This window comes from Marmota flaviventris, chromosome 1, assembly GCF_047511675.1.
Source record: "Marmota flaviventris isolate mMarFla1 chromosome 1, mMarFla1.hap1, whole genome shotgun sequence".
In the NCBI taxonomy this organism is placed as follows: Eukaryota; Metazoa; Chordata; class Mammalia; order Rodentia; family Sciuridae; genus Marmota; species Marmota flaviventris.
The window spans coordinates 54,631,214-54,655,657 of NC_092498.1; the positions used below are offsets into that span (position 1 = coordinate 54,631,214).

At 51.8% G+C, this 24,444-nt stretch overlaps 1 protein-coding gene across 1 annotated transcript; it reads right to left on the reverse strand.

Annotated features, from left to right (window-relative positions):
* Positions 1–4,324: 4,324 nt before the first annotated feature.
* On the reverse strand, positions 4,325–21,017 carry Impdh1 (inosine monophosphate dehydrogenase 1). Its single transcript, XM_027926305.2, has 15 exons — positions 20,753–21,017; positions 16,700–16,798; positions 14,675–14,723; positions 12,368–12,469; positions 12,173–12,247; positions 11,740–11,946; positions 11,500–11,587; positions 10,522–10,721; positions 8,940–9,030; positions 8,610–8,705; positions 7,207–7,350; positions 6,963–7,107; positions 6,516–6,659; positions 6,329–6,412; positions 4,325–5,083 (listed from the first exon to the last, which is right to left on the reverse strand). The coding sequence occupies exons 1-15, from the start codon at positions 20,920–20,922 to the stop codon at positions 5,062–5,064; spliced, it is 1,716 nt and encodes a 571-aa protein (XP_027782106.2). The 5' UTR covers positions 20,923–21,017; the 3' UTR covers positions 4,325–5,061.
* Positions 21,018–24,444: the final 3,427 nt, after the last annotated feature.

A 24,444-nucleotide genomic window follows, 5' to 3' on the forward strand; every position in this document is an offset into this window, starting at 1 on the left:
TCCATGCCCCTCCTGTCCTACAGAAGGCAAATTTACTTCGGACGTGGGCAACCAGCAAAAGGATGCCACTGGCAGGGCTTTCAGAAACTGCTGCCTGTTGCCTAGGAAACTGCCCAGCTCCGGGTTCCCTGGGGTTCCAGCGGTCGATGTGTTCGGGTGCCATCTGCTGGATGCAGTGCCTCACTGTTTCTGAGCACCCAGAGCCAGGAATCCAATCCCATAGCCTGGGAGCAGGGAATACTCCTCTAAGTACACCCACCTCTCCCTGACATCTCCATAGAAAAGCTCTTTGCTCCTTTGCCAGTATATTTCCCCAGAGACTAGAAGCATGAAAAGGACTTGGACACTATAGACAACAGGGGGGGGGGGTGAGAGCCATGTCCTTCTCCACAGAGGAAGAGGATAGGGGAGTGGGGTCCCGAGGAAGTCCCTCCCCTTAACTGATTTCCCAAAGCTCAGAATCCGTAGGGTAGATGTGTATTTTGCTTTCCACTAACCCATTCCCATAGGAAGTCCCTGAGGGACCTTACTGGGACAAATGGGGTCACAGAAAGGTCCTTACTAATGTCCTCTCCTATTCCCCCTCTTCCCAGCCACTCAATTCCTTGTGCCCTAGTCCCAACTTTCTTCTTCTGTCTGAGGAAGACCTTCCTTACCCACAACAACAGTTGTCAGACAACCCACTAGGAACCTCAGATCATCATGCCCCTGAAAAAGAAAGAGAAGCAGGCAGACGCTGGCTGTGGAGACCAGGACTTCTGAATTGATTCCTGCCTGAGGCAGCCCCTGCCCTGGGCCACTCTGAGATCAGACTGCCCTGAAAATTTCAGGGAAAGTGGAATATCTGAGGCATAGAGACAAGAAACAGAAAGCCAGGGGGTGCCTGGGCTGGGAGCAAGCTAGACACTCTGGCTCTTAGCCCAGAAGGTGATGAGGCTAAAGAGGTGGAACAGGCATGGGACCAAGGTCTCCTGGGTCCCTGACCCCAATCCTCTTCCTTCCTAAGTTGAGCCAGAAAGAAGGTAAATGAGGAGGAAGCTGGCAATGGTGACTCATCTCCCACACATGCAGGTGAGGGGTGCTGCTCTGAGTACAGTGAAGCTGGTGCTTCTCCCCTGCCTCTACCTCTGGCCAGGTTCCCTGTCTCCCAGTTCTCCAGATGGAGGCAGAAGAGCTGCTGTGGGCTCAGCGAAATGGGTAGATTTGGTTCCCTAACTCCCTGATAAGGGGTGTGTGTGTGTGTGTGTAAAAGGTTGGGCTTTGGAGTGTATCCCTTATAAGTCAAAGGGAACCATGAAACAATTAAAATCTCAGGGTAAGAGCAAAGGGAGGAGCTGCCTCCCTGCCCTCCCCGCCCCCCAGCCTCCAATCCCCAATGGCTAGAACCCTCTTCTCTGGACAGGACAAGGATGGGAGAGGGGTTAAGAGTAGCAGATCAGGCACAACAGGGGTGCTGACCCTTCTTCCCCTGGCTGCCACTCCCTGATTTGCACTAGAGTCACAGAAGTTGAAAGGGGACTCAGAGGAGGAAGCTGGCAATGGTGACTCATCTAGCCCTTCCTGAACTCCCAGGTCATGCCATCTGAGAGTCCCTGTTCTCAACCTTCCTGGGTGACAGAGAAGGCAGGATCAGATGTGAGGACTGCCCACTGCTCCTCCTCCATCTGTCCTCAGCTTGCACCAGAGAGTGCCCCACTGTTCTTCATTAAAGTGATGGTGACACGATTCACTCCATCCACCCGTACGTCACACCAGGCCGTACGTCACACCAGGCCTCCCAGGGTCCCTTGCCCTGCCCACTGCTCCTACTCCTATTCATGCCTAGGCCAAGTACCTGCAGCTCTACCTTACCTGCCCCTCTCTGTGCCCATGCTGGGGCCTGTCCAGGCTGCTCAGGGGCTCTTTTGCTGCAGAGACCTGGTACCGGCTGACCACCCACTGATATGCACACCCTCTCCCTGGGTATGCACACCCTCTCCCTGGGTGTCTACACCCTCACACTGATGCTGTTGTACAGGAACTGGACCTGGGGTGCCATGGCAGCATGGCTTGGCACCTGCAGTGCCACATCTTCAACAGACTGGTGGTGAGCAGCTTGGATCACATGGCACTGGATGAGTGTGCAGGAGAGGGTGAGGGTTGCCAGGTCCATGCAATCCAGGCTGGATTTCAGGTGGCATGAAGTTTCATTGACCAAGTTCTGTCCCAAAAGTGGCTCTGGGATTTTCAGCATATCCACCTGATGTGGCTTTCCCATCCAGAGCATCTGTCCCTTTGTCCCACCTGGATCTTGCCCACTGTGCCTGAATTTGCAGCCCAGAGTGAGCATGTTGCCTGGGCTATCCCCAGTTCTATTTGGGAGAATGGGAGAGAAAATAGGGAACAAGACTAATTCACTGCACCAATAATATTCTATGGGTTCTCTCACATAATCCTCAGGTAATGAGGCCATGAGGTAGGTGCTATGTCATCTGAAATTCTTTTCCAGGGCTGGGGATGTGGCTCAAGTGGTAGCGCGCTCGCCTAGCATGCATGAGGCACTGGGTTAGATTCTCTGCACCATGTAAAAATAAAGAATTTATGTCCACCTAAAATTAAAAATAAATATTAAAAAAATCTTTTCCAGAACACATGCTTTGCAAAGTCTTAAAAATTGTAAAACTGGATGCACAGATTTCTTCTACAACAGTGATTCTCAAACTTTGGTTTATATCAGAATCTGGGTGCTGATTCATCATTCAGAAGCCTAGATTCCAGCTCTCTCCTGAGAGCCTCTGGGTTCCTTATTGGCCCTCCAGATGATTATAATGCACACCAAAATTTGAGGAGCACTGTGCTAAAAATTCCAAAATTCCAAAATTTGAGGAGCATTGTGCTAAAAATTCAGAAGGGCCAAACTAATGCGCTAAGATACATAGTAAAGTGGAGGTGCTGACTTACAAGGTAACCCATTCTACTTAGCTCTACTGGCAAATCAGGTCTAGTTCGAAAAATCCTCTCCCTTTGATCCAGAGTACTTGGCATTTACCTAAAAACCTAAAGACTTTCCTATCTCAACTGCTAGTCATGTTGCTTCCTGCATGGTTTTTGTTTTTGTTTTCTTTTTGGCAGAAATGGGATTTGAACCTGGCCCTTGCCAATGCTAGGAAGTGCTCTACCACTGAGTTACATCCGTAGCTCTTTTTATCTTGAGACAAGGTCTTGCTAAGTTGCTCAGGCTGGCCTCAAACTTGTGATCTTCCTGCCTCAGTTTCCTGAGTCGCAGGGATTACAGGAGTCTGCCAGCACACCCAGCTCCTGTTCAGTAAACCATTGCACAAGACAGGCCATGAAGCAGGGCCTTATTTTAGTCCATCCCCTCTCCTCCTCACAGCCATCTGGCTCACCTTTCTCAGGTGCTCACAAAAGCCATAGACTTCAGGACACAAGACCTCCAGGGACTCTGTGTGACCCATTCCCTTGTGACAACTCCTGGAGCAGCTATTCACATCAGCTCTGAAAACACTTAACTCTTCCCTTCTCGCCCCTGAAGATACCATGAAGCTGGAAAATATAGCAGAAGCCTGACCCAGTCATCAGATAGGGGGCCCCTGGCCAAAAGGCTTTCTGTCAATAGGGGCCCAAGAGAACAGCCATCAGCATAGTCGCAACAGGGTGCTGTGGAGCCCTCCCTTAGTCACAGAAGTGTTTCCAGATTGCCATCACTAATGACCCCCACCTTCTGTCACTGGGGCATTCTGAGGCCAACTTCTGTGTTTCATGCCTTGGTGGGACAGCTTTGCAACCACTGCTTATTGACACCAGAGCCACAGGAAGGCAAAATGTATGTCCCAAGACCTCTCAACTTTAGGAGGCAACAGCAGCCTGTGGGGCTGTGTATCTGCCTAGCAGGGAGCAGGGGTGGGGTGGGGTGGGGTGGAGGATGGCAAATGGGGGTAGGTCCTGAGGTGCAGGGAATAGTGGGAATTCACTCATCTGCCTTGTGCCCATAGGTGTGTCTCAGCTAATGAGATCACTCGGTTCAGGGCCATACCACCCAGTACTTCCACCTGTGTCCATTCTGCATTGTTCAGCATTACCAGGTTGCAATGGTACAGCAGCACCTCATAAGGCCTCAATGCCGGTCTTCTACAGCTGGGATGACCTTCTCTGCAATACTGCCCAGCTGCTGGAGCTGCTGGTCACCTGGCAGAGACCTGCCACAAAAACAGCTGTGCCAGTATCCCCTTGAGTATTCCAACACCCTCCTCGCCTTCCTGGGAGGACCATCTCCAGTGAGGCTCTGGTTCACCATCAGCCCAGTGGACAAGGGACAGAGACAAGATTTCACAGTCATTAAGACCTGCTCGATTTATTCAGATTATATAATATATAATTATGCAACTGTGACCCCAAAGTGTGCAAAGTTAAAGCCTTCAACTGCAGCTGAGAGGAGAGGGCAGGGATGGTACACCTGGGGACAGTGGAGAGTCAGGAATGTCCGGCAGGTCTCTTCCCCAGGTTCAGGGAGGGGGGAGTGGCCTGAGGAGCAGGGCCTGGGGTAGCCTCAGGCCAGGGGAAGGGGGCAGAGACCTCCCCCTGGCCTTGATCAGGAGCCCAGAGTGCCACATGGCTGAGAGGGCAGCAGCCCGGGAAAGGGCCAGAGGCAAGGCCAGGAGAGCACCATTTGCGGGGGAGGGGGCACGGAGGGAGATGCCCTACAGGAGAAGCCAGGAGGGGCCACCTGCCCCATGGGTGGGAGTTGGGCCAGAGCAGACTGCAGCAAGAGAGACCTGAGGCAGGCACAGGGCCTGAGAGCCCAGGCTGGCTGGGCTCAGAGGGCTGAAGAAGGGAAACCCGGGGAGCTCCCAGGGCAGCCTGGTCCAGGGAGCATCCTAACTCTGCAGGGGGGTGCCCAGAGAAGGGCCACAGTCCCCTCAGGGCCTCCCCACCTCTCTCCCTGGAAAGGAGCTGGGAACCCATAGTGCAAATCCATGGACCACTCAGTTATGGAGGGAAGCTGTGCCTGAAGGGAGACCCTGGGATGTGCCCCCTCCACCACCTCGGCCTCCACCGCTGTCCTCAGTACAGCCGCTTCTCGTAACTGTGGGGATAAAGCAAGAGGGGACAAAGTGGGTGTGTGGACCCTGTTCCCTTCCTAAAATCCCCTCACCCAGGAACCCCCAGATTTGGGAAAGGACAGGTTGCTGCGGAGCCCCTGTCTCTGGGTGGGAGGAGGCAGAAGGCAGCCCTGGGCCTCTGTCCTCCCAGGCCAGGCTCCCTGAAGAACTGTGCCAGGTCCAGAGAGAGCCATGCTCCTTCCAGCCACTGCCACATCTGAGTGAACTGTCCTCATTTCCTGGGGTGAAGACGGAGCTCAGCCTTCCTTACAGAGTGAGTTCTGGCCAAAAGCTGATCTGCTTCCTTGTCTGCGCCCCACCCTTGCACACACAGTGGCCAGGCTCCTTCTAGTCACTGGGTCCAGTCTAAAATGGGACTGGATCCAGCAGCCTCAGACCTGTGGTCATGGGCATCTCCCTGCACCCCCAAAAGAATCTGAATTTCTGCTGCTGGATGAGGGGCTTATGGATAGCCTCCTCTACCATGGTGCTGGAGCCAGGGGCCAGGAGAGCCAAATCCCAGGGTCCATGTCCCATGGTTCCATCCTGGCACCACCCTCAACCCAGTGCCCATCCTCCCAGCCCAGGTCCCACCCAGATTGCCCCTGCTCTACTCTACTCTTGGCCCGGGCAGCGCAGTTACTTACACGGCAGAAAGGTATAGCTATGGGAGGGTGGGGCAGAAAGAGACACAGGTTAGATGCCCGCCTATGCCTGGGGAGATGGGCCCTCTTGACCAGGGCAGGCCACATGCCTGCAACTACTGCTGCCAACCAGCTCTGCCTCCACCCGCAGTTGCCCCAGCGCCGGCCCTAGCACCTGTCTCTCTGCCCCTTTCCCCACCAGAGGGCTCATGCCCCCTTTTGCCTGCCTATCTGGGGCCACCACCAGCAAGAGCCTAGCACCACCAGTCCCCTGCCACCAGCCACCAAGCTTCCTGAGCAAGCAAGGGCTGGGGAGCCCAGGTGGGGCTAGCGGCCACACCTCCCGTGCCCTGCTCGGGGAGATGCCCGAGGGGAGGGGAGTCACCTGGCTGCACAGGGGCTACAGGATAAGGTTCCAGGGTGGGCTGGGCCCTGTAGGACAGGGCGAGGGTCATCCTGCAACAGCACCCATCCCTGGTATGGGTGGTCCATGGGGCCCCTGGAACCTCAACTTGTCCTTTGGACCCTGGCCCCATGTGCCCAACCCAGTGCCAGCCAGCGAGGGCAAGAAGGCCACCCACTTACGAGTGCAGGCCGTGCACACCACCCTCGATCTGGGCTGACATGGTCCGTTTCTCGAACTTGAGCTCTCCTGAGTACATCATGGACCTGGCAGGCAGGCAGATGAGCAGGTTAGGGTTGCCCAAGTGAAGACAAAGAAAGGAACAAGAGAGAGGGGAGCCTCCCAGCCTCCTCCAGTGGCAGTGCTCACCGCAGCACGGACAGGCTCCGGGCCCCGATGTCCTGGCAGCCATGCTGGATCCCTGCTATGAGGTAGGGCACGAACTTCTGAATGGAGCCTTTGTCCTGGATGGAGCCCGAGACACCCTGTGCGATCTTCACCTTATCCCCTTCACTGCAGGGAGGTTGTGGAGGTTGAGCCCAGCAGATGGCTGCTCAGCGACCCCACCTTAACTCTCCAGGGCACAGGCAGAGGGGATGCCACCCAGAAGGGTCTCACAGCACCCACTCACTAGGCTACAGCAGGAACAAGCACACCCTCTGGGTCAGGTGGCCCAGGTCCTGGTCCTGCATCTGCTACTTATGCCTGTGTCTCGGTTTCCAGAACCATGATATGGGGACAGGTGGCATCTGGGGAGGTCAGGGGCATGTGTGGACCCAAGGACTGCAGGTTGATCTACGGGGCGGGGGCACATACCTGAAGTATCGTTTCTGGCTGCTGCTGCTCTTCTCCATGGCGTCCAGAGAGCCCATGCCCCGGTACTTCTTGAGCCTCACCCCATCTGAGAAGAAGTACTCACCAGGGGCCTCAGTGGTGGCAGCTAGCAGAGAGCCCATCATCACTGTAAAAGTGAAAGGATCAGCGCCTCCTGCCGCCAAAGCCCTCCTACTGCCCCCACACTCCCAGCCCCACCTGCCCCATCCCAAGCCCCTCCCCTCACCTGTGGAGGCTCCAAGAGCTAGGGCCTTGACCACATGTCCCACAGTCTGGATGCCACCATCTGCTATGACTGGCACACCAAAGCGCCGGGCATACTCAGCCACCTTGTACACAGCGGTGCCCTGGGGCCGGCCACAGGCCATCACTGGGAGAGGGAGGGTGCACAGGACAGAGAGGAGTCAGCACAGGGGCCAGGCACAGGCTGGGCCAGCCCTTTCTCCTTGTGCCTCCCTCCATTTTGGGGAAAGGGATGGGAGCGGATGGTGTTTCTGAACATAAGATAGGTGTCAGGAGATAACATCAGAGTGAATGTCACTTCAGGGATCTGGGTCACCCACCCATAATAGCACTACAGGGGAATCAGGTGGGAGGATCAGTACTGGTCTTCAGAGTATAAGCACCCCAGACTGGTGGTCCCCAGCATCATCTACTCTGGAGGCACAAGGTCCCCTCTGAAGTTTTCATTTGCAAAAGCTGTTATTAGAGTTAGGTACTTATGGACACTGGTTCACATTCATTTCTTTAATTGTCCAAGGTCCTTTAGGTTTTAAGTGGGAATTCTAATGAATTTGATAGGGGTAGGTTAAAGGCTAGATAAACTAGAAAAGGGGACTTTCATTTGTTTTGTCCTTACTATACTCCAATGCTTAGTGCAGAGTCTGGCACATAGTAGGTGCTCAATCAATATTTGTCAAATGAGAGAGGGTCCATATTTCACCATGGTGGTCAGTGAAGGTGAAGGGTAAAAACTTAAAAGGCAAAGGCTCTGAAGACGAAATCATGGAGATATTTGGGGCAGGGAGCACAGAGTGGGTCATTCAGTGTTTTGGAGAAATGACCCTCACAAGAGGGGCCAGATACATTCCCTCTGACCAAGCCAGACCCAACACCTCCAGGCAGTCATCCCACAAGTCAGACACCAGCCTCCAAGCAGGACTCTGTCAACTACATGGGCAACATGTCAGGGTCTCCTCTTCCCCTCCATGTTCAGGAACCTACCCTGCAAAAAGGCTTGTTCCACAAGTGCCTGTGGAGGGGAACTCTCCGTCCCGCTCCTTCAAATGTGGGTTTATACTGTCCCAATTGTTGTGGGACGTGTTGTCTTCATGCCTCTAAGCATCTACCTTGTCACAAATCCAGTCTGAACCCTCAGATGGCTTCCAACAAGCGCCTTATAAAAGTAGGCACACAGCCCTGGGCCGCAGACAGAGTCTCCTTGACCAGGATCTGAGCAGCAGGTTGGTAGACACCCAAAACTCAGGGTGCCCTCACATACTTGGTCCTGCATGAGTTACCCTAACCCACTATCCCAGGAAGGGCCTGGCAGGGTGGGCACTCCTAGGCACTTGTGGAGCAAGAACTAAAAAGGACCTAGTGGTTGCTCCTCCCACAGTGGACACCCACCTTCTTGGGTGATGCAGATGGAGCCACAGCCCATGCCCACACGTAGCCCATCCACACCAGCGTCAATCAGATTCTTGGCCTGGGCTGCTGTCACCACTGGGGGTGGGGAAGAGACAGAGGAAGAGTGTGAGGATGGGATGCCCCTGCCCTGCCCAAGGGCTTCCCAGGACCTCTATCTATCCATCCTCCCAACCTGACCACTTGCACTGACCAAAGCCCATCCTGACCCCTGACCCCCTTGCCAGGAGCAATGCTATCCCCTGGAGGTGGAAAAGGATAGAGAAGAATGAGGAGGTTGGAGCAGGGGATGAGAGGGGAACCTGCACTCACCATTTCCACCAATCACCTGGAGATGGGGGTACTTCTGTTTGACATAGTGCACCATGGCAATCTGATACACTGAGTTCCCTTGGGATGAGTCCTGGGAGAAATGGGGCAGAAAGCTTAGGCTAGAGAGCTGAGGCTCCTCACTGGGGGAGGAAGACTCTGAATGGATGAACCCCTGAAATGTGTGAAAACTGTTTCAACAGTGTTTGTTCTAGGCAAGGTGGAGTGGCACACACTTATAATCCCAGCGGCTTGGGAGGCTGAGGCAGGAGGATCACAAGTTCAAAGCCAGCCTCAGCAACAGTGAGATGCTAAGCAACTCAATGAGACCCTGTCTCTAAATAAAATACAAAATAGAGCTGGGGATGTGGCTCAGTGGTTGAGTGCCCTTGAGTTCAATCCCTGGTACCAAAAACCAAACCAAAACAAAGAAACAACAACAACAACAAAAAAAAAACAGTGCTAATTCTGTTTCTCCTGAAGAGTCACTTGACAAGTTTTGGCTGATCCTTAAAAGGACCAGCTTTCCCAGAATATTAAACAACACTGAGTCTTCAGTAGAGACACAGCCTTTTCCTGTGCCTCCCCTATCCCCCTGTACAAGTACGTCCTCATGGATGGGAGATACTATCTGGGTCTGCTATAGTTTGGATCTTGAATTCCCAAAATGACCATATGTTAAAGACTTAGACCCCAGTCGATGGCACTATTGGGAAGTAATAGAACCTTTAAGAGGAGGAGCATGGTGAGGGAAGTTAGGCCACAGGGGATACTGGCCCCTCCCTTTCCTTTATCTCTTTGCTTCCTGGCCTTCACCACATTCTCCCACCAAGATGTACTATACTACCATAGGGCCCAAAACATGACCAAGCAGACTGAAACCTCTGAAAAAGCCTTTTAAGTTGATTATGTCGGGTATCTTGTCACAGTAATGGAAAGCTAACTAACATAAGCCGCATGTTAGTCCCTAATCAGTAATGTTAATCCCTACCAACCAAATGAAATTACTTAGCTGCCTTTTTTTCTTTTTTTGTGGTACTGGGCATTGAACCAAGGTGTACTTAACCTATGAGCTATACCCCCAAACCTAATTTTAATTTTATCTTTGAGATAGAGTCTTGCTAAGTTGCAGAGGCTGTCCTTGAATTTGTAATCCTCCTGCCTCAGCCTCCTGAGTTGCTAGAATTACAGGTATGTGCCATGGTGCCTGGCACTTAAGTGCTCTGAGCCTTGGTTTCTTCATTTAACAATTGAGAATGGTAGTTGTACTTTAAAGTGCATTGCAAAGATTAAATGAGCAAATATGCAAAAAGATAAGATTTTAGCTCAGTGTCTCACTAACAAGGGTAGGAGGCTCTCAGTGAATGTGAGCTATAGTTATTAGGGTTTACTTATGCATGAGGAGGTCTCTCAGGGGGCCCACCATTGTTTTGGGCTCCACAGAAAGCCTGTGATCCTTAGAATTCTGACACTAGGGAGTGTGCAGAAGTTAAGAGGAAGAACAGTGAGGGAGGGTCAAGGCTAAATGAGAGGTGAATGTGGAGACATAGAAGCATCAACTCTGGGGAACCACTAGCCTCCTTACTAGCACTATGACGTCGGCTCCTGCCTGGGTGAGCAGGTCCAGGCGGTATTTGTCATCCTCACGGGTACCCACAGCTGCCCCACATAGCAGCTGCTTGTGGGAGTCCTTAGAAGCCAGAGGGTAGTCTCGGTTCTTCTTCAGGTCGGTGCGGGCAATAATGGCCACCAGCTCGTCACGATCATTAACAATAGGCAGCTTCCCTGGCCAGGAAGGCAGAGGTAAGTTGAAGAAGCAGACTTTGGGGTGGGCAGGGGGACTGGGTGATGTGTGTTTGGGGGTAAAGAGAAAAATGGACCATGCCAAAGATTCCACTGAAGTATCCAAACCAGCCACTAGGTGACAGCACCCACCCAAGAAGTGTTCCTAAGAACCTGAATCTCTTTCCAAGGCACAGGAAGCAAAGAAACTTAGGCAAGCAGGTTCCTAGAGCTTTTTATGTCCTGTGGTCTGTTAGGGGTGGGAGGGACAGCCCCTAAGCAGTGGTCACAAGCCAGGGCATAAATATGACGCTGTTTTGGAGGGGACACATGCCCTGCCCAATACAAACTCCAAAGAACTCTCTGGTATGGGCCAAATAAAGATTAGCCTATAGGAATCTAGTGAATATTATATAAACAGCTCCAATATCAAATTTAACTACAGGACTTCTCAGAGCCTTGAATGAGCCAATACGTAATTCTTTATGCAAGAAAGGGGATATAGGAAACAGCATTTCTCAGACTTTTGAGGCCAAAGAGCCCTTATTATGTGATGAGCACCTCACAGGACTAGTTTTGAGAAACATACTGTGAAGATGCTGAATTCAGAACAGGTTTCCCTAAGCCAGGAGGATATCAGGATTCATGTTCCAGTCTGCCTGGGGCTATTCGAACCTTCCCCAAGGCCCAGTGTGGTTGCTGCGAGGCTATAGAGGAACAGGGAGATCTAGGGTACAGGCAGTCATGCTGGGTGTGGAGTTTTCTGCCCATTCCCCAGTACCTTTCTTGCTACGCTGCAGGATCTCATTTGCCTCTTTCAATGTTACACCTGCTGGAGCTACCACCAGCTCAATCCGTGGTGTCATCACCTGTGGGGTCAGGAACATTTGCCTGCAGGTTGGCAGGTGAAAGAGAAGGAGCCAGACCTCCCTCTGGTCCCTAGTCACAGGCACTAGCCTGGGGCCCCGGGGTGTGGAACCCTCTCTGCACTCTAGCCCCGCCTGCCCTGCCCTGCTGGCACCTCACTGAGCAGGGTGGTGTGGTCCTTCTCAGCCAGGAAGTCAATGTCTCTGGAGGTGACGATGCCCACCAGCTTGCTGCCCATGGTGCCTGTTGCGGTGATGGGGATGCCAGAGAAGCCATGCCGGATCTTGGCCTCCAGCACATCGCCCACAGTGTTCGAGGGGCTCAGCACCACAGGGTCTGTGATGAAGCCCTGCTCAAACTTCTGTGGGCAGGAGGGGAAGGAGAAGGCTGAAAGAAATCCAGGGGTGATGTGCAGCCTAGTCACGGGGGAGTGAGGTGGCCCTGGCTATGCCACAGAGAAGCCAGGGACCTCAATAGGTTGGGGGGGTATAGTGGGAAAATGAGGACTGGGGTGCAGGGAGGGTGGGATGGCCTGCAGGGTAGGGCCTGACAAGTGGCATCTTTCTGGGGTGGGACCTGGTACTTGCCTTGACCTTCCGCACCTCATTGGCCTGGAACTCTGGGGTGCAGTTGTGGTGAATGAAACCAATTCCTCCCATCAGCTGGGGTGGAAGGAAAGTGTGATCAGAGCCGTGACTAACCTCCCTCAGCCCGGCCCCTCAGCACAGCCCATCCTGTTCCGTTCCCTCTGCCTAGGGTCCCCATGCAGGCATAGAACTCACAGCCATTGCAATGGCCATGTCGGCCTCTGTCACAGTATCCATGGGCGAGGATGTCAGGGGTGTCTTTAGTGTGATCTTCCTGGTTAGGGCTGATGTTAGGTCCTGAGGATGGAGGCACAGTCCATTAAAGGATTTTATCAGCCAACAACACTCACCAGCACCTATGTCCTGCATCAGGACAGGCCCCGGGGAAACTGCAGTGAGCAAAGCAGCTCTCATGAAACTGACATTCTACTTGGAAAGGAAGATAACAGACATGAAACACACGGACAAGATGACTTCCTTCAGGAAGAAGGCTATGAAGAAAAACAATAGAGCCAAGTGACCACCGGGAGCATGTGGTGACTGGAGTCTGGGTGACAAGGGTTGAGGTAGAGGGAGGGACATGAAGGTGTCTATTAGCATTGGAAAGTGAGTGCCTAAGGGTCTAGAGCTCAAGAAAGAAGTCAGGATTGCAAAGAAGTCAGGGACAGGCACTGCTGGTCCAAATCCCAAATCCTCCAAAATCCAAAACTTTCTGAGCACCAGAATGATAATACAAAATTCCACACCTGACCTCATGGGACAAGTTATAGTCAAAATGCAGGCAAGCTAAAAATAGCACATAAAATTATTTCAGGCTATATGTATGAGTTGTATATGAAACATGAATTTCTGGTGTGGACTTGGGCCCCACCCCCAAATATCTTATTACATATATGCAAATATTATAATTTTCAAAAAAAAAATCTGAAATCCGAAACACTTCTGGTCCCGATCATTTTGGATAGAGGACACTCGTGCAGATTGGGGAGTCTGTCTGCCTATAAAGGTGTTTAAGGCCAGATCATAGATCACTCTGAGATTCAAGTCAACAGCTGCCCCCAGTCCCAGCTCCCCAAGCTGCCAGACACAGACTGTCATTTCTGAGATTTACAGACCCCTTAAGTCCATCACAGACCCTGGGCCAGAACCCTGGCCCCACAGCCTAGAAAATGCCATTTTCTCCTCTCCTATCGTACCACAGGAGAAAAGCTACAACCTTCCTGGCAGAGGCCAAGGAAAGGAGACCCTAAATAGCTAGGCAAAAGGATCTTTTCAGTCCTTCTTTCCCTAGCAGCCAGCTCAGGGTCTGCAGTACTGGGGCTTAAACCCAGGAGTGCTCTATCAACAGGGTACACCCCCAGACATTTTTATTTTTATTTTTTTGAGACAGAGTCTCTCTAAAAGCCCTGTCTGGGCTTAAGCTTGAAATCCTCCTGCTACAACCTCCCAAGTTGCTGGGATTATAAGCATGTACCACCACGCCCAGCAGGAAACTATGTTAAACTGAACAGCTGGATCAACAAGGCTTCCTGGTTGCTGTCATAAAAGAAATCTCCAAAATAGCCCACATGTTCCCCTAATAATCTGTCTAGGTCAGCTCTGGCTACTCACAGGCTTGATATTAGCTTTGCCAACACATAAATGATCTAGGCTCAGGTGCTCTGGCCTTTCATGAGAATCAGACCAGAATAAAGAGCAATAATAATAGCAATAGAAATGGCTTTTTTATTGGTGCATTATAATTATATGCAATAGTGGGATTTATTTTGCCATATTTGTATATGTATGTGATATAATTTAATAAACCTTATTCTCCAATATCTTCCCTTTCCTGCTTCTCCTCTTCCCCTTTTTAAAAGGTGCATGAATCCATCATAGAATACCAAACTTTTTCATGAACTAATCTATACCATCCTCATTACCTCTCTTGGCTTCTCAGAGTTGATCATATATTAACTGTTCATTGCTTTGGCTCATTGCTCAGCCCCTTGTGGAAAGTAAGCCACATATTTCCTCATATTTGTCTCAAATCCTACTTTTTCAAACCTTCTTACCAATTCTTTTCCAATGTAGGGTCAGTGAATGATCACTGAACACAATATTCCAAGTGTCTATAATTTTACTGGCTATTTTACTGGCTTCCTCCCTGTCCTTGCTCAGCATTTCAGACAACAAGCAGTCCTTATGGTCTACATAATAAGGCAGCCACGCCCAATCCCTTCTGTCCCAAGGCCTTTTCTGAACCTTCCCCCAAGCTCTGTCAGTGACGGAGCATCCTCTGGACCCATGCCAGGCCCCTACTTAGCACTTCCCAGAAGCCCCCAGCTGCCTCTGTACCACCAGGCAAAACACTTTGCCCTGTGCCAGTTCCTCTGGCAACAATAAATGCTATACCCACCACATTCCCAAGAAATGTCTCTCCCACACCTTCCCTTGAGCAAGAAGTCAGCGTCCTCTATCACACAGCCAGCCTTTCCCCCAACCAAATGAAGAAGGACTCACCACCTCATCAGCTATGAAGTCTATGAATCCCGGGAGGATCAAAAAGTCGCTGCAAAGACAGAAAGCGAGTGTTACTGATGGGCATGGGTACCCAAAAGAGGCAGGGCCTGCCATGCCAGGGGAAGCATCATGGGGATGGGGAAAAGGCCAGAGAAGCTGAGGCTGGAGCCCTCTGATCCCTGTTGTCCCACTGCTACAAACCCTCTTTATTCCCCTCACTAGTGTCTTGCTGACTCCAGCCCAAAGAGCTAGAGCCAAAGATGGCAGGTCTGTGGATCTGGGTGCCACTAAGGTAGATGGCCTACAATATCCATTGCCTTCAGGTCTCAGTGGATATTATGAGAACATAGAAGTTCCCATATGGCCACAGAAACCAGATACAGTGCCTACCCTTGAAAACCTCAGTGTTGATGGGGCAGATAGTAAATCAACAAAAGAAACAACCTGAGAACAATTTTGTAGCGCAACATGGCATGAATGTGACCCAGCACAGGACAAATTGCACACTCCAGTGCCAGGGCTGCTGAGTCACCCAAGGTTCAAAGCAGCATGGAGGGACCCCAGGGGATTGAGTTCTAACATAGCAGATGCTAGGCCAGAAGCAACAAACAGACATGACCGTGGTTGGGAAGGGGAGCAAGGAAGCCTGACAGGAACAGCCAAAGTTGGCAGCTGTCAACTCTAGAGTAGGCCATGATCACAGAGAAGTCCAAAGGGGGAGTGCACGCCTGCATGGGTATGTCTAGGTGCAGTGCCACAGCCCCAGGTCCCCAGCAGGCTCAACCTGCCTGGAATCATAGCAGGCCTTGACAGACACACCCAAAAACAAATGTCCGTCCCACACTTCAAAGCACTCTGAACCCTAACAAGCAAAGTAACAGATGCCTCCAGTGCAGGAAGGAAAAGTCTTTAGGGCGGATGGGAGTGGGTGGTTAATATGCCCCAAGGCCTAGAGAAACTCCTAGAAGTTCCCCTAGGGAGTTCCCCTAGGAAACTCCAGTGAAAAACCTATTAAGCTTACACCCTCTATCCCATCACCAAACACCTTTACAGAAACAGAATTTTTGTTGCCCCCTGCCCCTTGGCAGCCCTTCTTTTGTATAAGACCTTTAAGTGAGACAGAATCTGGGCCTTTTGGCATTATATACTCCTCTCCCTATGGGCAGGCAAGGGGGGACCCTCCCCAGGAATGACAGTGTATCCTGGTTTTTAGGGAAACTGCCTGCCAAGTAGGAATGCTTACCATCCAGACTAGAGATGGCAGGGGGCAGTCCAAGGATACTGTTGGGTCACCAGCATCCTCACTCTGCCCCAGTCCAGAGTTCTGATGCTCATTCCTGGCAGAGACATAGTCCTGCAGCCAGGAGGCATGGTTAGTGCCAGGCCTGCAACTGGCAGGACAACTGGCTCAGGGCCAGAGTAGATCTCCATCCTCCTCCAAAATCCTATGTATGGTGGGTTTTGGGGTGATAGTCACAAAATACTCATGCAAAGTGCCAACCTGTGGATAGGCAGGGGCACAAGTGGAAGGCTGGACTGGATGGTGGAAAAAAGGAGTCATCCCCTTGCCCAGCTGGGCTTCTCCTGGGGGGCAATATTCAAGCAGCTGCCCAAGCTGGCTTCAGGAACCACTTTGCTCTCCAGGAGAAGCTAGGAGGGAAAGGGCATCCTGGTCCAAGGTCTGCTTGAAGTCTCCCCAAAACTCCCACACCCCGCTTTCCGACACATCCCAAGGCCCTTCCAGGCGGCCAAGATGCCCAAGAGAGGAGGAAGAGGGCCCGGATTCACCCGGATCTGGCCAGAAACGGGTCAAGGCACAGAGGGCCGTGATGTTGCTGTGCCACGTCCGTCTGCTCTCGGCACGGGCCTCCTTCCTTCCCGGGCCCAGCCCCCACAGCTGGCACCAAGTCACTCTTACTGGGCCGGGGCAAGCGGGCGTCAGGAAGGGGCAGCTGTGCACGTGTGGGGCCGGGGGCTACAGTGCGGCGGTGCGCGCTCACAGGTAGGGCCGAGCCCCGAGCTTACTTGTAGGTGAGGCCATCTGCGTTGGCGAAGAGCTGCTGCGCGGTGAGCCCATCCTCTGGCACGTAGCCGGTGCCGCCGCTGATCAGGTAGTCCGCCATGCTGCCGGGAGACACCGCGACCCAACATAAACACCCTCGCGGGCCGCCCCGCTGCTGCCACCGCCACTGCCGCCGCTGCTGCTGCTGACGCGCACCGCGGCCACGCTGCTGCCGCGAGCCGGGCGAGTCAGGGGCGGGGGTTAAGGCTGCAGTGGGCGGCCCGGGCGCCGCCCTCTCCTCTCGCCCCTCCCTCGAGGACCGCTGCCTCCGCCCCGCGCCGCACAAAGGGCAAAGCCGGAACGGCTCAGCAGCCGCCAACACCACGCGCACGCCCTGGCCGCCTGCAGTGGCACAGCGATCCTGCCTGCCGAGGCAGGGCAGAAGGATGTAGGACCTGCCAGGAAAGGGACCGTGGCAGGCCAGGACACGCCCCCTTTGTCACCTTTTCACGCCCCTCCCAGGACCCCAGCTGCGTGCCAGGCCTAGATCCCCCTGGCCACTGGGATCTGCTGGCCTGTCTCCAGTTGCCAACCTCAGGGGTACCTACCTCTAACGTGGTTCTTCTTTTCCCTAATACTAATCTCCGCACCCTGATCAAGGCCTGGATCCCTGAGTACTCATCTGGGCTCACCTGTCCCTAAGCCACAGGAGGTAGAAGTTGGACCACTACCCCAAGCCCTACATTATTCCTAGGGGGTGGGAATTTAATGACACTCTCTGACCTTTGGCAGCCTCAGAGCCCTCTGCAGTCTACAAAGCATTTTTCACAAATGACCACATTTACTCCATAATCTATTAATTGCCAATATTAGATTCCCCCACTTAAAAAAAACAAAACCTACAGTTTGGAAAGAGGGGAGCTTTTGACTCCTGGTACAAGGCCTCATTTTGGCGGTCTTACCTCAGCTCAGAAAATGGTGTAGAAACCAGGGCGTTTGGCCCCAGAGAGGACAGTTTGTTTTTATTTGGGAGGGTAGTGTGGTGGGAAGATGGGAGAGGTTCACAGGCCTGTGTTAGACAAGTAAATATGCATAAAAATCAGGACAGAGGCTAGGGAACTTTTGAAAACATCCCAGAGCAAGAAGTTTTAATGGCCCTGGGTGCCCAGGAAGACAAAAATTTCTACCTGGGGGGCAGTAAGATTAGGTAGCAAATTGACTGGGGGGGGGGGGACAGGTGATCAGAACTGCTAATGCTACTCCCTGTGCCCACCCCCACAATGGTCTCCTCCCTTTGCTCTCCTATGGTTTCCATAGCTCACTTCTGATGAGGTGACAGAATGAGTTAGACTGGACTCAATCCTTTCCCTAGCATGGGGGCTGTCTGTGGCACTGGCTCCCTCCCTCCTCAGCCTTGGAGGCTAAGTTTGTTTACCTCTCAGCTGTGTGGTGGCAGCCAGACCCAGGGGAGTTTTGACTTCCAAGCCACGAGGCTTCCTGGGATGCCCCCCTCCCAACTCCGCCAGAAAAACAGACTGTTCCATCCATGCACAGAGGGGAGGGGAGACTTCCTGTGGAGTCCAGAGTGCTAGAGGAGACTCACAGACTTCCAAGCCTCTTGACTCCTGTGGGGGGTAGGGACACCACCACCCTCAAGTTTCCCTCCATCATTGGGGCTCCAGATGGGGGGCCTTTGAATGCCCTCTGGCATCAAAGAAAAGAAGAAAGGGATTGCTGGGGTTCTCACTGAGCCAGAGCTCTAGCCAGCTTTCCAGAAATGACTGGAAAACACCTCACTGAGATCACCATTCAGAGATCTATTGGGGAGGGGGAGTTTGGTCATATGGAGGGGATCCTGGGGGGTCTGTCACTAGGACCCCTTACTGGCTATTAGGGGCAGAAGCAGTGAGACCAACCAGAGAGAGAGAGAGAGAGAGAGAGAGAGAGCACCCTGGCCATTCAGAGCAGCCTTTTCTGGCCATAGAACTGGGCCATCATGCCAATTGTAGTTCAGAGCACAGTGGTCTCTAAGGGACCTTCTGTGGCTCACTAACCCCTAGGAGTAGCGAGGGTACTATGCAGGGTTTGACCAGGGCTGGGGCCCAGGAGAGCAGCTGGGTTCTGCTGTCTCAGGCCATCTTAATGTGACATCTACCCCAGTCTAGGAAACTGGGATCCAGGGGAGGAGGCTGCCAGGCTGAGTTGTGTGTGTGGGGTCACCTTCCTAGTGATTACAGACTTCATGGACCCTTACCCCTCCTGCTCTGACCTGTGTCAGGGCTCCTCATTATTCTAAGCTGCTGGGCTCAGCCCTGGGTTAGGCTGTCCTTTTCCAGAGACTTAATCCATTGCCTTCCCCACCCCTTCACTCCTCCCTCTTCCTGATCTTCCCCAGCTGCTTCCTCCATGGGGAGGAGACACCAAGGCAACCAGTGGGCCTCCTTAGCCTGAAGAAGGTCTGCTGGTCCCCTGAGACTCCCCATGTAGCAGCTTCAAGGGTAGTAGGGGCAGTTCTAAACCCCTTCATCAGGGGTAGGGGACTAGTACCCAGCAGGGTACTGAGGTTCAGGCGGGGAGCCCAGAGATCTCTATCTGATCTGGGGCTGTTTGAAGGAACAAGATTTCAAAACATTTTTAAGGGAGAAAAACTTGGGCACAGCTTGCCCAAGTTCGAGCCAGGGAGCAGTAACACTGGACTCAAGCCCAGGACTTCTCATGGAACCCTGGCCTCTTCTTCACAGCTCCAGGTGGGTGAAGGCAGATGTAGGTCTAGCCAGCAGGTTTTGAATCTCATTACACCACCTGGCTGGGGCTCAGGTTTTATACAAGCTCTTGGGAGCCTAAGTTGGGGGGTGGGGTGGAGGGAAGGAATGTCCCTTCCATGCAACAGTACATCTGGAGAAGGGATGTTCTTGAGTGGCTCCAAGCCTGAGCTCTGAAATGATACTTTTTCTAGTACCTGCTCTATCGAAGATACTGCCTTCATCAAGCCCCCAATCATCCCAGCCTACTTCCTCCCCAACTGTGGTCTCTCCCTGTCATCTTGAGTCCTCCCAACTTACTCCCTCCCCGACTGTGCTCCTTCCCCTGTCATCCTGAACCCTGAGCCCCAAGCAGCTGGATTCCTAGCATAGGAGGAAGGACAGGGTTTGCCTAAGCCTACATCAATTCTAGAGAGACAGCCTGCAGGGACAGGTGGGACCCGGCTTCCAAGCCTCTTAAGCCGTTAAAAGTTCTTACATAAGCAGCCAGCCCCTGGGCAGAGCTACCGGGCTAATTCCCCAGACCACCCCCCCCTCCCCAAACCCAGCTGCCAGGTCACCACCTCCCCAAGCTGCTGAGCACCAGCAGATGGGGCAGAGAAAGATGTCCAAATCCTCTGGACCGGAAGGACAGTGGGATTGCATTTCAAGCTGCGATACAATCCAGAGATTAGCCGCTGTCTCCTTTCCAGCCAGTTCCACTGGGACCTAGCTCATGGCCCCCACTTTCCTCCAGTCACCCTCATTCCCTTCCAGATCCCAGCATGGGGTCCTGAGTCTTAGGAGATGAGCCGGACCGGCATTCTCAAAGGACATGGCGAGGAGGGGCCAGTGTCTTCACCTGGCCCTGGGGAGGCGCTCCATGCGGACACGCACACCGGCCAGTAAGACTACTGAAGATAGTTTCTAGGAGCAAACAGCTGAGGTGGAGGAAGCAAAGTTGGACAGAGACTCCAACAAACCACGGTTTGAACCCCAGGAGTTGGAACCACTTGGACCCGGTGTCGTCGGGTGTGTAGTTGAGGTCTGATCCAGGGCTAAGATTTCAGGGAACGTTTTAACGACCTACTCTCCTGTTCCTTGGAGCAACGCAGCACCTAACCCGTTGCACAGTGCCTTCCGGCATCCCCGAGCCTGAGCCGTGTGCGTGGCTGCAGAACCGCGTCGCGGGAAGTTAGGAGTGGAGGCGCTGGAGGGAAGGGAGTGTGGGCCTGCCCCTCCCCTCCCCCGCTGCGCGCGGGGTTCCCGGAGCCACCGCGCCCTCCTAGGCCGCCCGCCCCGGATGCGCCCCGCGCGCCCTGCCCTGGGCGTCACCTCTCGGGCTCGTAGCTGGCCTGCAGCAGGCGGGCGCTGTACCGCTGCGCTGCTGTCTCGTGTCCCGGGTGTTGCCGGGCTCCAGGCTCCAGAACAGCGGTGGCTCCGCCTCCCTGCAGCGGCTGCGGGAGCAGCCCAGACTCCGGTGGTAAACCAAGCGGCCCCTCCATGCGGAGGCCGTGGCTCAGAGCGGCCGAAGCCTCTCCGCCTGGAGGCTCCCCGGCCCCGGCAGGGCTGTTAGCGCACCAGTCGGGGCCAGGGGAGGGGGCGGGGCCGCCGAGGCGGGGTCTGTGTGCCTGGGGCGGGTTCTGAGCGCCGGGGGCGGGGTTCCGGGAGTTGACTGCAGCCCGCTCTTGGCACCCGGCTCTGCCGTGCTCCTCTGGGCGGTTCCTCAAACTCATCCTCTTTCTCATCCCGAAGTAGGTGAGGGTACATCGGGAGGTCTATGTGGGCGTGTGTCCTCCAAGGGTGGAACAGTAACCTCGCATCTTCCCGGTCGTCTGGACCTCCTATTTTCTCATGGTCCCTTCTGAGGGAAACCAGCAGGAGAAAGAAGCGCAGAGGCAGGGGTCCTTCGCAATCTTTTGCGGGTTCTTTGGCCTTCTAAGGACAATGTTCTCTGGAGCGCCTTCTACCGGTCGGCCGCAGACCTCCCACGCTAAGGCAGAAGTTGGGACACTACCCATTTATCTCCTACTCAACAGATCCCAACTTAGATGGAAAGAAAAGAGATTTTTCCACAAAAAATTTTTCCACTGCTTGAGGAAGGAACAAATATGCTGAAAGCTCTTTAAGGGAAAGACCCTAATCTTGTCTTGCTTGAGGTACCCCATAATAAGGGAGTGGAGCTGACAGCATAAAGGTGCTCAAATTTGTTCATCCGCTGAGTAGGATGAACACCATTTTCCACTACTCTTCGTTACCATTGTCAACAGTGATTGAGCAGCTCTCAGAGATGGCAAGAAAAGTAAGAGTCTCTGCTCTTAAGCAATTAGAGGAGATAGAATAGATAGAAAATAAACAGTTGTCTTTTTTTTTTTTTTTTGAACCCAGGTTGACATAGCCACTGAGCTACATCCCCAACCCTTTTTTATTTTGAGACAGGGTTCTCCCCCCACCCCCACCGCCGCTAAGTTGCTGAGGCTGGCTTTGAACTTGTCATCCTCCTTGCTTCAGCCTCCTCGAGGCGCTGGGATTACAGGTGTGCACCCAGCCTGACAAATCTTATATTGTATACTTTTCTAAAGATCGACAATTGGAGGAAAGAAATGTTAAACACAGGGGAATAATAAGATGCATTTCAAGAAAGCAAAATTGTGGCTCACTTTTCAGTACGTTCAAAAAAGAAATTATATTTATACAACAATTAAAATTTGGACTTTATCCTTCTCAGTATCTTTTCCTATACTCCCCCAAATCAGGATTAAAACAGTTTCTGTGATTCACAGCCACATGAGAAATCTTGTCCCCATAATGCCATTATAGACAAGATTTTGTATAACAAGTTCATTTCTATGTCCCTGCAGATCTCTTAAAGAGGCAAAGGTGAACTAAATTGTACAGAATTCTGGTCCCGATTAATGAAACAATCATTCTAGATGCAAAGCAAGCCAATACATAGGTTTATGACCATAAACGGGAGACTACCAGGCAGACTACACTAGTCCCTGCGGGGTCCAAATCTGGACTTCTTACTAAATAAACACCTAAGTCACAAACTCTGAGCTTCAATTTCCCCATCTTTCAAGTTCAGTCAACACTACCTATCCCATAAAGTTGGTTTTTGATGAGTGGGCAAGCACATGTAAAGTTACTGATTGCATAGAAGACTCTAAATAAATGGATAATCAAGTAATGATTATTGTAAATGAAGTAAGCTGTAGCTAAATTCTATACTTTTGAATTGAAAGTTTAAATAAAATATGTTACCATTTCTACTATATATTTATTCAACATGTGTGTATTGGGCATCTAGCATGTGCCTACTAGAGGCTGGGAGTCTTATGATGAACAATATGGTCATTGTCTCTGCTGTCATGGCTCTTCAAGTTCAGTGGGGCAGAGATGAGAAGGCAATTAGAACACAACATGAGGAAAGTTCTGACCAAGAAGGGCACCCCTCCACACAGCCCAGATGCCTGGGCAATGCACAGAGCCAGATATTCTAGAAAGAAATGAGTTTACACCACTTTTTTTTTAAAGAGAGAGAGAGAGAGAGAGAAGAGAGAATTTTTTAATATTTATTTTTTAGTTTTCGGTGGACACAACATCTTTATTTTATTTTTATGTGGTGCTGAGGATCGAATCCAGCACCCTGCGCATGCCAGGTGAGCGCATTACCACTTGAGCCACATCCCCAGCCCAGTTTACACCACTTCTAAGGCTCCTGCAAGCAGGCAGACTATACTAAATAAATGAATGAATGACATGCAGTGAGCAGGCAGGTGTAGTGACTGAGACTGGCACTCACAGTAGAGTGGCTCTGTCTTATCTCCAGAGCTTGTTGGCTACAAATGAGATTTCTTAGCAAACTATTCATTAAAATAATCACATTAAATAGAATAGCCTGAGGGCTTCAGCATTTCATAGGAAGGAGTTTTACTTATAATAATGTCTAGACAAGTAGTTCTTTGCAGAATATTTAGTAATTCTATAGATATCTTGCTACTGGGGATTGACCCAGGGTCTTGCACACTGAGCTACATATAGAGCCCTTTTAAAAAAACATTTATATTTTTAGTTGTGGTTGGACACAATACCTTTGTTTTATTTATTTTTATGTGGTGCTGAGGATCTAACCCAGGGCCTTGCAAGTGCAAGGTGAGTGCTCTACCGCTGAGCCACAACCCCAGGCCCACTTTTTTTTTTTTTTAATTTAGATACAGGGTCTCACTAAGTTGCCTTGAATGTGCAGTTCTCCTGTGTCAGGCTCCCAAGTAGCTGGATTACAGGTGTGTATCACTGCACCCAGCTCAGCAGTTGCTGTTTGATATTAAAACTCAGGTGCTTCTTTTCAGTTTAGGGTTATCCTCATTTCCCTTGCTAACCACATAGTTTTTTTTTTTTTTGTTTGTTTGTTTGTTTTTGTACTACTGGGGATCAAATTCAGGGTCTAGTTCATGGTAGGCAAGCACTCTACCACTGAGCTCCATCCCTACTCTATCTGATGGCTATGATCAAGGAGGGAGGGGATATGTTATTGCATCTAGTGGGTAGAGGCTGGGATGCTGCTGCTAGATATCTACAAGTCCCATGACAGCCCTTCAAAATCAAGAAGTACTCAGCCCAAATATCACTAATGCTGAGGTCAAGAAATCCTCATCTGGAGGAACTATTGGAAGAAACTAGAGCCAAAACTATACTGCTTAATATTCCTAAAGATGTCTGAACAATGGACCGTTTCAATCTTTCATCCAAGAAAGAGCTATGAAGGCCAGGCACAGTGGTGCATCCCTGCTATCCCAGTGACTCTAGAGGTTGAGGCAGGAATGCAAATTTGAGGCCAGTCTCAGCAATTTAGGGAGACCCTCAGAAACCTAGCAAGACTATCTCAAAGTTAAAAAAAAAAAATTAAAAGGGCTAGGGTATATCTCAGTGGCAAAGTACCCCTGAGTTCAATCCCTAGTACCAAAAAAGTGAGAAAGAAAGAAAGCTATGCTATCCTTACTGAGCCTCAGTTTTCTTATCTGAAA

What these genes read in the sequence shown, in the direction of transcription:
- Impdh1 (XM_027926305.2), bottom strand. Translation starts at nt 20,922, where the DNA reads ATGGAGGGGCCGCTTGGTTTACCACCGGAGTCTGGGCTGCTCCCGCAG. An exon ending in ACATGGCCATTGCAATGGCT is followed by an intron (nt 12,248 to 12,367) that starts GTGAGTTCTATG and finishes CTTCCACCCCAG; the next exon opens with CTGATGGGAGGAATTGGTTT. An exon ending in AGCCAGAAACGATACTTCAG is followed by an intron (nt 6,660 to 6,962) that starts GTATGTGCCCCC and finishes ACCTCCCTGCAG; the next exon opens with TGAAGGGGATAAGGTGAAGA.